This window comes from Mobula birostris, chromosome 16 (genome assembly GCF_030028105.1).
Source record: "Mobula birostris isolate sMobBir1 chromosome 16, sMobBir1.hap1, whole genome shotgun sequence".
Classification (NCBI taxonomy): domain Eukaryota; kingdom Metazoa; phylum Chordata; class Chondrichthyes; order Myliobatiformes; family Myliobatidae; genus Mobula; species Mobula birostris.
The window spans coordinates 24,926,548-24,938,520 of record NC_092385.1 but is presented as its reverse complement, the minus strand read 5'-3'; the positions used below and the strand labels follow the sequence as shown (position 1 = coordinate 24,938,520).

The 11,973-nt window shown below is 39.8% G+C and overlaps 1 protein-coding gene across 1 annotated transcript; it reads left to right on the top strand.

Moving 5' to 3' along the window:
• The first annotated feature begins 3,241 nt into the window (after positions 1–3,241).
• rps23 (ribosomal protein S23) lies at positions 3,242–10,823 on the top strand. The gene is made up of 4 exons (XM_072280432.1): positions 3,242–3,339; positions 5,364–5,523; positions 5,895–6,015; positions 10,629–10,823. Exons 1-4 carry the CDS (start codon positions 3,336–3,338, stop codon positions 10,773–10,775), a joined length of 432 nt encoding a protein of 143 aa, XP_072136533.1. The 5' UTR covers positions 3,242–3,335; the 3' UTR covers positions 10,776–10,823.
• The last annotated feature ends 1,150 nt before the right edge of the window (positions 10,824–11,973 follow it).

Sequence of the window (11,973 nt, the reverse complement as noted above, 5' to 3'; positions counted from 1 at the left end):
AATATTTTGTCCCTTTCCCAGATTGAACAGTCACATAGAGATTTTTTGATTCTTAATTGTGCATCTTGCAGAAATAATGCTCGTCAAAACCAGATTGTTAACTCCCGGCCACAATGTCTCGAATTCCAGTTTACCATAGAAATTACAGCACAGAAACAGGCCTTTTGGCCCTTCTTGGCTGTGCCGAACCATTTTCTGCCTAGTCCCACCGACCTGCACACGGACCATATCTCTCCATACACCTCCCATCCATGTATCTGTCCAATTTATTCTTAAATGTTAAAAGAAGAACCCGCATTTACCACCTCGTCTGACAGCTCATTCCATACTCTCACCACTCTCTGTGTGAAGAAGCCCCCCCCCCAATGTTCCCTTTAAACTTTTCCCCCCTCACCCTTAACCCATGTCCTCTGGTTTTTTTTCTCCCCTTGCCTCAGTGGAAAAAGCCTGCTTGCATTCGCTCTATCTATACCCATCATAATTTTACATACCTCTATCAAATCTCCCCTCATTCTTCTATGCTCCAGGGAATAAAGTCCTAACCTATTCAACCTTTCTCTGTAACTGAGTTTCTCAAGTCCTGGCAACATCCTTGTAAAACTTCTCTGTACTCTTTCAATCTTATTTATATCCTTCCTGTAATTTGGTGACCAAAACTGAACACAATACTCCAGATTCAGCCTCACCAATGCCTTATACAACCTCATCATAACATTCCAGTTCTTATACTCAATAATAACATTCCAGCTCTTCTTGGTGTTATTAATTCAGTAACTTCATTATCAAATGTACTCGCTCCCATTCTGATTAGAAAGCATGTAAGAAAAATTGCGAGAAGGGAGCTGACAATAGGATGTGGAACAAAGACACCCTGAGCCAATAGGCTGGTCCTGGATTTATTTCATAATTTACTGTCATAATTTACATATTACTGTTTAACTATTTTTGGTTCTATTACTATTTATTATTTATGGTGCGACTGTAACGAAAACCAATTTCCCCCGGGATCAGTAAAGTATGACTATCCTGGTAAACCTCTTCTGCACCTTCTCCAAAGCCTCGACATCCTTCCTATAAGGAGGCAACCAGACTGTACGCAATGCTCAATATAACTAGAGATTTATAACGCTACATCAGAACTTCCTGACTTTTGAACTCAAGGCCACATGCCTTCTCAACCACCCTATCAACCTTCACAGCCATTCTCCGGGAGTTATGAACCTTACCCGGAGATCCACATGCTCACTAACACTGTTAAGCGTCTTGCCCGTTACACTGTACAGTCTCTTTACATTTGATCCACCAAGCTGTGCAATACTTCACATTTGATCGGGTTAAACTCCATCTGCCATTTCTCCATCCATATCTACAATTGATCTACATCCCTCTGTGTTCGTTGCCAGTCTTCTACACCATCCACAACACCAACAGTCTTATCTGCAAATTTACCGACCTGACCATTTTCATCCAGGTCATTTATATACCGGTTATTTATATTAAGGTTGAACTTATTTTTTAACAATGATATATTCAGGTCCTGCTGCAGAAATATATTTTATTCAGTTAAAACCAAAACTCTGTATCCTGGATGTTATCGGGATTATGTGGGAAATGGTCAATTGAGATTAGTGATTGAAATAAATGGTAGTCGGGCAAGCATAAATGAAACAGCTTTTGTCTTACTCCCTGATTATTTTTGGTTCGAATATTTACCGTGTTTATTTATCCACGAATTAAACCCATCTATGAACAAATTGCATAGTCCGACAGGAGCCAAAACACTTTATTCAGCAATTATGATAAAAATAAAATTGATAGAACGGGCGTACATTGTATATTCTGGTGCGAGGACAATTATAGAAAGGTAACTTACCACTAAACTGTAGATATGGGTGTATAATTTAAAAAAAAATATGTTTACCGGGTTACCAAATATGCGTTTTGTATCTCCTGTATTGAGCATAGGAGCTAGCCACGCAGTCAAATCGGGAACTGGAAGATGCAACTCTGTCTAAGAGTGTCGGGCCACTGCCTCACAACCACAACTGACATCTCCGAATGCCTAATACAAGATTAAAGAACTCACATGTCCACAATGACCTGCCTGATCGGCCAAGTCCCATCTGTACAGCCCCGCTGGGCCTCCAGATTAAACTCGTAATTAGAAAATATAGTACATAGGTCTGCATAGTTCCGTTCAAAATAGAAGCAAGCAGATACTCTATACACCCCCCGCCCCCATTTTCCATTCAAAGTCGAGTTAAAATCAGAAAATAAAAAGAACAAATATTAGAAATCACCAGCTGTACCCAATGGTTCCCACAAGGGATTACCAGTTCTGATGTGGATCCTGTCACCGGTGCATTTAAAGGATTTGCTGTTTTATTTAACTGCTATTCCTGGAATCGACAAGGCAGAAGGACTAGTTAGGGGATTAAAACACGGAATTAAACGAACATTCCAAAAATAGATAATAATAAAATAATAAGTGATTCGAACTTCATATTAAATCTATATTCATTTTCAAAGTCTTTATTACAATAATTGATAACCTAAATAGTTTCTTTGCGTTTACAGTATTAATCTCGCTTTTTATGAAACTCTTAAAGGTTAATCCGGTCAGCATATGGTCACTTGGACAGCAAACCGTAAGTGGAATAAAATGTTCACTTTACTATTCCCTGTCCATTTAGAATAAAATATGACACTGATTTTGTTTTCTTTGTAAACCGCAATAATTACACTCAACACGTCAGAAATCTATGGAGATATGTTGGTAAAATACTTGGAAATCACTTGTACAAGTTACATAGCTTGCATCTTGAAAGTATACACTTACTCTGCTGTTGACCACATTATAACGGGCACTGTTTCTTCATTCATCATTGAAAACTTTATGAGAAGCGAAAATATTAAGCACTGAATGCGATAGACTTCCATTTATAAATAGCTCCGCTGCTGGGTGCACTGCCCGGAGTTCTGAATGGGATTCAAAGCACTCTGCCAGCGAAGAGAGTGTATTCCCTCTGATTGACGGCGATGGTTCCCAATCAGCGATGGGTATCAACACAATCAGCCAATTATGTTCAGTAAAAGGCGGGACTAGAGTTCTACAGCTTTTAAAGTCAAAAAGACTATTACTTTGCAGATTGTAACATTTTTATTCGAACTATGAACGTATTTTCTGTGTGCGTTTTGCCCAGCATTGAGTAAGAGGTAGTTTTGTTTGTGTTTTGCGGCAGGCGGAAGCGGGCTGCCGGCGGGGTCCTTGCTGCTGGTAAGAGACGCGTCGCGGTGCCGGCCCTTTCTTTTGGACGAGCGGCGGAGCCTGCAGCATGGGTGAGTGTGGTGAGCGGCCCGAGTGCCCCCAGTCCGCTCGCCGGACTGGCCTCGGCCGCGTCGGCACATTGTCGTCGCTCACAGTCGGTCGCGAAATGCAGCGAGCCCAAGGCAGTAGTATTATCCTGTCACCAAAGCCGCATCGAGCTGTTTTACACGAGGCGCCCGCAGTCAGGCTGCGGGATCCCGGCCCAGGGCCCGAGGCCCGCCCTGGGCGTGAAATGTTGGGAAAAGCCGTCCCGTGAAGTACAGCTTCCAATTTCAGATATAGAAACATTATGTGGGATAATTTCTGGTGTCATCCGAGCAATTGTTGGGGTTTACAATCTGTTGAGTAGACTAGTTTGGAGATGTGTCCTCTCACTGTCCGCCTTCGTCATATGAGGGCTACTCTAACTTTCGCGTTCGGCTCTCGTTTGAGTGGATTAATTTCAGCACCGAGCTTTTCTATTCAATTCCACTGATATTCTTAATAAATTTTTATTTGAGCAGAAATAATGCATGCAGGCCCTTCCGCCATTTTGTATGACAATTTACTTGCACTACGGTTTTTAAAGGAAGTATTAAGATTTTTTGGGTTTGTTTCAAATATAAGTAATTAGCTGGATACGACAGGAAAAATGAGAAGCTAATGTAAAAAGCGTACAAGGGATATGCGGGTGTATGTATAGTTCATTTAAAGTAGAAAAAGTTGAAATTGTTGAAACATGAAAATATCCTTGGTTGTGGGGAATAACAGCAAGAAATTCGTGATATGCATTGTAACACACTAGTTGAGTTGCAACTTAATATTTTCAGTTTTGGGTGCATACTTTGTAGATTTGAAAGGAGTAGTAAAGAGAAGAAATTGTTTCCCGGGATGAGGAGCTTCAGGTTGGTTGGTTACTGCGATGCTGCAGTTGCTCTTAGAAAGGAGTATTTTAAATCATATTGGTGGAGTGGATTTGACATAAAATGCAAGTAACTGACAAAAACAGAATAAATGGGGGAAAAATGCAGTGAATGATTTGTGGAATCCACTGTCAGTAGTATTAGAGGCAGATTGATAGAGGAGAACTTGTTTAGGATCTGAAAGAAATTGTGGAGCTATGAGAGGAGACTGATGAGCTGAATTGGTTTGCATAAAGATGCTACTGAATTGATGGGGGCACAAGACTGCAAACCTGTATAAACACAATGCTGGAGAAACTTGGCAGGGTGGGCAGCATTGATTGTGGGTGGTTGACATTTGGGTGGAGGAATGGAGTAGAAAGGAAGGGGAGAAGCCAGTATAAAAAAGTAAGAGCGGAGCTTTTGCAGGTGGGTGATGAGGGTGAATCCAGGTTGGTGGGGAGAGAGATGGGCAGGAGATTGCAAGTGGGAATGATGTGGGAAGCTGAGAGTGACAAGGGGCTGAACAAGATGGAATCTGATAGAGTACTGTAGATATGGAATAAAGGGAAGGGGGTGAGAGGAATTAGAGGGGAGAGTGGATGATGGGCAGAATAGGATGGTGGTGGAGAGGAAGGGGAATGGGTGATGAGATAAAGGGAAAACAAGGGGGCAGTAGAGGTAAGTTGTTACTGGAAGTTAGAAGAATTAAGTGAAATTGGGGTTCCTTTCATGTTACAATTCTGTAGTTCACCAGATAGTTTTATGAATGCTAGCCTTGTACTTGTGATACTCAGTAATACGGCCATGATTCTTATTTTAAGCAAATGAACAATTTCAAATATTGAACATTGTATAATTTTAAAAAATGCAAAATAATATCTGGTTACCGAAAATGTGAAATTACAGAATATCTGAAATTAAAACTTTGGTCATATGCCAGTATAGAAATGAAGAGCTGGGTTGGAATTGCAAAATAAAATATGGAGGTAACAAAAATGTGAAATTACAGAATATCTGAAATTAAAACTTTGGTTATATGGCAGTATAGAAATGAATAGCTGGGTTGGATTTCAATCCTTCCCAATTGGTTTTTTCCCTTGAGTCCTGTCATTTATTGTGGTTCACATCTGATTGTATACCTTTGATTTTAGGTAAGTGCCGTGGTCTACGTACAGCTAGAAAGTTGCGTAACCTTCGTCGTGATCAGAAATGGCATGACAAGCAGTACAAGAAAGCCCACTTGGGCACAGCTTTAAAGGCCAACCCATTTGGAGGTGCATCCCATGCTAAAGGAATAGTCTTGGAAAAAGTGTAAGTATTTTTAGATGGAGGAACTATTATAGCTAAAGGTAGCACCCTTTTGAGGCAGCTGTGTACTACATATTTTTCTTAACATCTTAAAATGAATTGTTAGATGATTAATCTCTTGCTAAGTGCTTGGAGTACTCTTTTGACTGGGACTTATAAATGAAAGTATAAAATACTTCGGTACAACTCAACTAGGTCTAGTAGTTTACTCAGTTGTTTGTAAGGGCCACCATGTACAGTGAAAACTACATGCCAGTTTGTGTTTTATTTTTAAGTAAAATGTACCAAGAGATTTTGCCGTTCTTGGAGGGGACAATGAAATAAGTGAGCTTAGTGTGGAAATGTAGAAAATAACTCATTCTGTTCTCTTACAGTGGCGTTGAGGCCAAGCAGCCCAATTCTGCTATCAGAAAGTGTGTCCGAGTACAACTTATTAAGAATGGCAAGAAAATTACAGCTTTTGTTCCAAATGATGGTTGCTTGAATTTCATAGAGGTAGCTATTCATGTTTATTGTTCTTATTAATTCAGAACTGAATTAATTTTATAAGTGGAAAATGAAGCAGTTTCTGTGAAACTTCAAAAGGTTGGTTTTATTATCAAAGTACGCAAGTATGAAATTATTCTTTCCTGTGTAGCCAAGAAAGAAAAGAAAGGCAGCACAATCATCAACCCCCAAACCACCAAAAAACAAACAAAAACAGAACAGGCACATCAGTGCCAAAATCCCCCCTGCTGCGCAAAAAATCGAATCAGGCACATCAACACCCAAGTCCCCCCTTCAACACAAAAAATGTACAAAAACATAACAGGCCCCCCCCCCCGGCACAATAAAAATGAGAAAGATAGAGTGAAAAACTTGATTTCTTTTTTTAAATTTTAAAACAATGATGTGAGTTCTATTTTGCCTTTTCCAGTTTTTCTGTATCCCGTAATTTTTATCTTGTGGCTTTCATTCTAATTTATATTTTTCAACTAAGCATTCAAGAACTGCAAAACCTGCAAGATTAATAGATGATACCTTAAAATGGTTTGAAATTTCACCATCCATTGTTACCATTCTGTCAATTGGTTCTTTATCATCACTGGGTCAAAATCCTGGAGCTTTATTTACGGCTTTTTGAATGTTAGCCTTTAGAAAGGTGATGACCACATTGAACACTTAATAAAAGATAATACCATGAGATTTGGCGTTGAATTTAAAGCCAACAGAATGTGAAAAAAGATATTTGCTTCAAGGGGCCTTTAAAAAGAAAACACTTCTCACTTGGCAGATTTTTCATTTGAAATCTGCAGATAGCACTGCAGAAAATATTGTCAAAGTATATAATTGCTTTTGTGGAAACAGGCTATAGTTTGTGGAATGTCATATATGGCGCTCAGATGTAATGGGAAGAAAAGTGGCTTTAAAGTGGCTTTATGCTTGGTTCATTACCCATTGCATTGCTATTAGGTAGTTACAAATGAATTAATTACATTTATGGTGACACCTACTGAACTAATGGCAGGGAGCTTGCAATTTGTATCCTGTATAGTTATTGCCTTTTAAATCAACGTGTTGACTGGCATAAATAATATTATTCCCTTGTAACCATCAGTTTCAAGGTAATGAGATTATAGTTGATTGGGTTAATTACCAATACTGTAACCTGCATGTTGAAGTGCTTACAGCATGATGCCTTTTATAACTGACATATCACAGTCAGATACAGATACAGCATAGGAACAGGCCTTCAGCCTATTAAATCCTCACTGACCATCAGCCACTAATTCTTTAATCTGCTACCTTAATCCTTTTCCCCTCCCACATTCTCTTCAAACTCTTACCAAATTCTACCACCCATTTACAAACTAAAGACGATTTTTGACAGCCAGTTGACCTATATAGATATTGGAGGAAACCCGCCAGGGAGAACAGGGTAGCTCCACGTGAACAGCACTTGAGGTTGGGACTGAACCTAGGTATTCTGCTTTGAGGCAGTAGCACCACTAGTTGAGCCTTTGTCTTCAGCACAAAACTTTCTTAGCTCTATACACTATGCATTTTTGCCTTATTGGTGGCCTGCTTGCAAAGTGGCTGATAGCAAAATTATCTAATTGAATGGAATACTTCCACAAATTCAAATTGTATCCTTGAACTGTGACGGACATATCACTTCAATCTCTATAATATCCCTCACTTGCCAGTGAGCTTGGTCAATTAATTATAAGAAATAATTGGGCTTGTTTTTAAATTAGAATGTTCAATATTTTTATGTAATCTTTACATTGACTGTTTTCTTTATTTTCTACTTTACTGCTAAACTATTGTAATCTCATGGAGTGTTGGACATGCAACATATCTCCATGTGCATTGTGGCAATGACAGCGACGTGCTGATCATAGTTTTCTTCTAATTTCCCTCCCCAACATGGAGTTGTTACCTCTGTTCCTCATCTAGTCTGTTGATATGATTAGTTTCCTGCAGTATTTTAACTGACATGTTTAAAACAAAATCTAATGTAAGTAATTAAGAAAAATTAACCAATAATTATGAGTACTATAATACTCATTGAGAAAGGGATTAATGGCCATTCAGATTCTGAGCTTTACCTATGAAGGAAAGATAAAATTGTGCTCAACCTTTAAAGGCCTTATTCAGCTAGAGCCTGTATGTGTGGGCAAGTTATGCTGCCCTTAGAGGATTCAGAAAAAAAATTATGAGAATGGTTCCTGGGATGAGGGTCTTGGGTTGCTAGGGCAGATGACAAGCTAGGATTTCTGTTTTTAAATGTAAGGTTGAGGGAAATGGTAGAAATATGAAATGGTTAGGGGTTTGAACAGAATTGCTGGTAGGAAACTTGCTTTTGGGGGTCCTGCTGAAGGGTTTCAGCCCAAAACGTCAACTGTACTTTTTTCCATTGATGCTGCCTGGCCTGCTGAGTTCCTCCAACATTTTGTGAGAGTTGTTTGTCTTTGGAGGGGTTGAGGATTAGAGGACAAAGGTATAAAATAGAGAAATGAAGAGAATTACAGAATCTTTTCATGTGTATAAATGCAGGGTGAAGAAAAAATTGCAAGTATGGAGAAAGGATGGGGAAGGGTTTCTTGGTAGAAGTGTGTACCCAATTGACGAATTGCCTTCCGAGCCACAGCCATTCGTGATTCCACAAGCTTGTACTGCATGGGGTGTAATGGATTTCTGTTAAATGCTGAAGTCTAAAATAATAGGTTCAGACGTGATATTACTTGGAGCTAGTGTATGTGTATAAAGTTTGCAACAAATTGGCTATGTGCTCTTTAGAGCAAGTTTTTAAAGATGAGCTTTATTTGTCACGTACATTAAAACAATGAAAAATGTTTGCATCATGGTATGTGATGTGCTGGGGGCAGTCTGCAAGTGCCACCACACTTCTCGTGCCAACATAACATGCCCACAACTTACCGTACATCATTGGAATATGGGAGGAGCACTCATAGGATGTCCATTTGGTCATGGGGAGAATGTACAAACTCCTTACAGACTGGCAGAAAGCTGTGATTACTGGCACTGTAAAGCAATTGTGCTCACCACTGTACTGTGCCACCTGTCTCATGTTTTCTGTTCAGATTGTAAAGCTGTGGCTGCCTTATACCAGCTTCCCATTCCCTATTCCCTTTGAATAACATCCATTCATATACCTCTTGCTCATATAAAATTGTGTGCCTTATGTCATGTGTCAAAATCATTTGGCTTTGCCCACAGGGAGGACAAGAAGAGCATTTAGATTCACATCCAATCTGCAAATCACTTTAACGTGGAAGAAGTTTAATTTTAATTTATCTTTGCTTGTTGAAATACTTTCCAACAGCCTTGAGGGAGTAACTTAACTAGATTACCTGCAGTGGTTCAGGGAAGTTTCATCACCATCTGCTTAAGGCAATTAGGTTGAGCATTAAATCTTGCTTTTTCCATAGTATGCACATCGAATAAATTCAAGAAGCTTGTATTACAAAAAAAAATTGCACTCTTAACAGTCATTCTACTGAGCACAATTTAAATATCTGGGGAAACTGGGATCAGGCAGCATCCATAGAAATAAATAGACAATCAGCATTTTGGGCCGAGATCCTTTTTCAGGATTGGATAAGAAGGTGGAAGACACCGGAATAAAAAGGTGGAGGGAGGGCACAGAGGACTAGCTGGAAGGACTAGGAAAGGAGTGTGGACTATGGGAGAAGGGGAAGGGTGGGGGGGGGTACCAGGGGAGGTGGTAGGTGGTGAGGAGAAGTTCAGAGATAGGAATAGAAGAGGGGGAAGGGAAAAAATTACTGGAAGGAGAAATTGATGTTCATGCCATCAGGTTGGAGGCTAACCAGATGAAATCTGTGGTGTTGGTGTTCCTCTTCCATCATGAGTGTCATCATCATGGCAGAAGAGGAGACCAAAGACTGGCATGTTGAGGGAGTGGGGATAGGAATTTAAAATGGTTGGCCTCTGGAGAAATTCTGCTGCCCCCACCCACCCATCTTCCCCTTCCTTTCCAGTCCTGTAGAAGTGTCTCGGCCCAACACGTTGACTGTTTACTCTTTTCTGTAGATGGCACCTGGCCCGAGTTGCTCCAGCATTTTGTGTGTGTTACTGACAAAAGGGAATAGTATTTATTTAGCGCGGAGCACGCCCTTCTGGCCCTTTGAGCACACCATCCCAACATCCCCAATTAACTCTCAATCTAATCGTGGGACAATTTACAATGTCCAGTTAACCTACCCTGTACATCTTTGGACTGTGGAAGAAAACCAGAGCAGCCGGGAAAACCCACGCATTCCATGGGGAGGTGGTATATTTACAGGAGATAGGGTGGGAAGAAGTATTGTCAAGATATTTGTAGGAATTTGTAGGTTTATAAAACATGTCAGACAGTTGTCTTCAGAGATGGAGACAAAAATCAAGAAAGGGGAGGGAAGTGCCAGAAATGGACCCAGTGAATTTAAGGGTAAGATGGAAACTGGAGATGGCGACTCTTGTGCTTTGGGTGATAAAAGCAACATGGTATAAATGTGAAGAACTATTGTAATAGCCTCTTCCTTGAATATTTTCTAATTAGTGAATGTTTTGAACTATTTAATTGTTGGAATTCTCTCCTTTAGGAAAACGATGAAGTTCTGGTTGCTGGTTTTGGTCGTAAGGGGCACGCAGTTGGTGATATTCCTGGTGTCCGCTTCAAGGTGGTTAAAGTAGCCAATGTATCTTTGTTGGCTCTGTACAAAGGCAAGAAGGAGAGACCAAGATCCTAAACCTGTCATTATAGTAACAAATATGGAAAATAAAACATTTTAAAGTGCTTTCTGAAGTTAATTATTTTATTAAATCCTTGCTATTTGCTGTCCATAAATTTTCATCTGAATTTGGGCTTTGCCATTTGTGGGTTATATCCTTTACCCTCTTGATCAAGGCTCAAAATTAGCAAGCGAGTGGTACAACTTCTGTGGGACCAGAACCCAACCCGTTGTGGGTAAGCAAAGATCACAATAGAAAGTCTAGTTCTAAGATACTTGAATGCTTCTTTTAAAAACTTGGCATTTGGTGATTAGACTAAATTAGGTGGAGGAGCAAAGTTGTCACAGTACACATTTACAAATCCTAGTGATGTAAATTGCTAACTTGGTAATGTGAACAAAACATTGTGATTCAATTTGAAATATTGAGTTGGTATAGAGATTCTTAAACCTTATGGCACTTTGTTCTTGGCTTACAATACACAATTCTAATTGGCAAATCTTAAGATATTGCAACAAGGGTGAAAGTAACGGATTTACAAGCATGAACTAAAAGGAATAAAAGGTGAGCAAACAGTGTCTTGCTCAGGACAAATTTCTAGAGTGGTAACCTTAGATTATGAAGGCAGTCATGGGGGGGGGGGGGGGGAGAATATTTCCTGTTGCAAGGAACCCAAATCCAAAATAGAGGGGCAATGAAATCAGTAGAAGATTGGTTATGCAGCATAGCAAAAGGCTCTGGCCTACTATGTCCACCATCATGTACCCATCTATATAAATCCATTTATAGCAGTTATGTAATCTCTTGGTATTCAAATATTCATCTGGAGAAAGTCTCCCTTCGCCATCCTGATAAGCAGTATGTTCCAGATTCCAATGAGCTTTGGGTGAAAATGTTGGTCCACCAATCCTTTCTGAACATCATCTGCTTTGTTCTCCAGTATTGGACACTTGTGCTGTGGGAGAGGGGGAATGTTCCCTATTCCTTATTTATAGTTCTCATAAGATGCCCAGGAAAACAATCCAGTCTGCTCATAACTGATGGATGGTGGAGAGAGCAGCTTTAAATTTCTGGATGTCACATCAGTTGACCTGTCCTGGGCCCAGCACATAGATGCAACTACAGTGAAGGTGCACCACCATCATAGGAAGTTACAGAGATTTGGCTTGTCACTGACTTAACAAATTTAATATGAATTGCAGTTTAAAGTATCCT

What these genes read in the sequence shown, in the direction of transcription:
- rps23 (XM_072280432.1), top strand. An exon ending in GGAATAGTCTTGGAAAAAGT is followed by an intron (nt 5,524 to 5,894) that starts GTAAGTATTTTT and finishes GTTCTCTTACAG; the next exon opens with TGGCGTTGAGGCCAAGCAGC. An exon ending in GTTGCTTGAATTTCATAGAG is followed by an intron (nt 6,016 to 10,628) that starts GTAGCTATTCAT and finishes TCTCTCCTTTAG; the next exon opens with GAAAACGATGAAGTTCTGGT.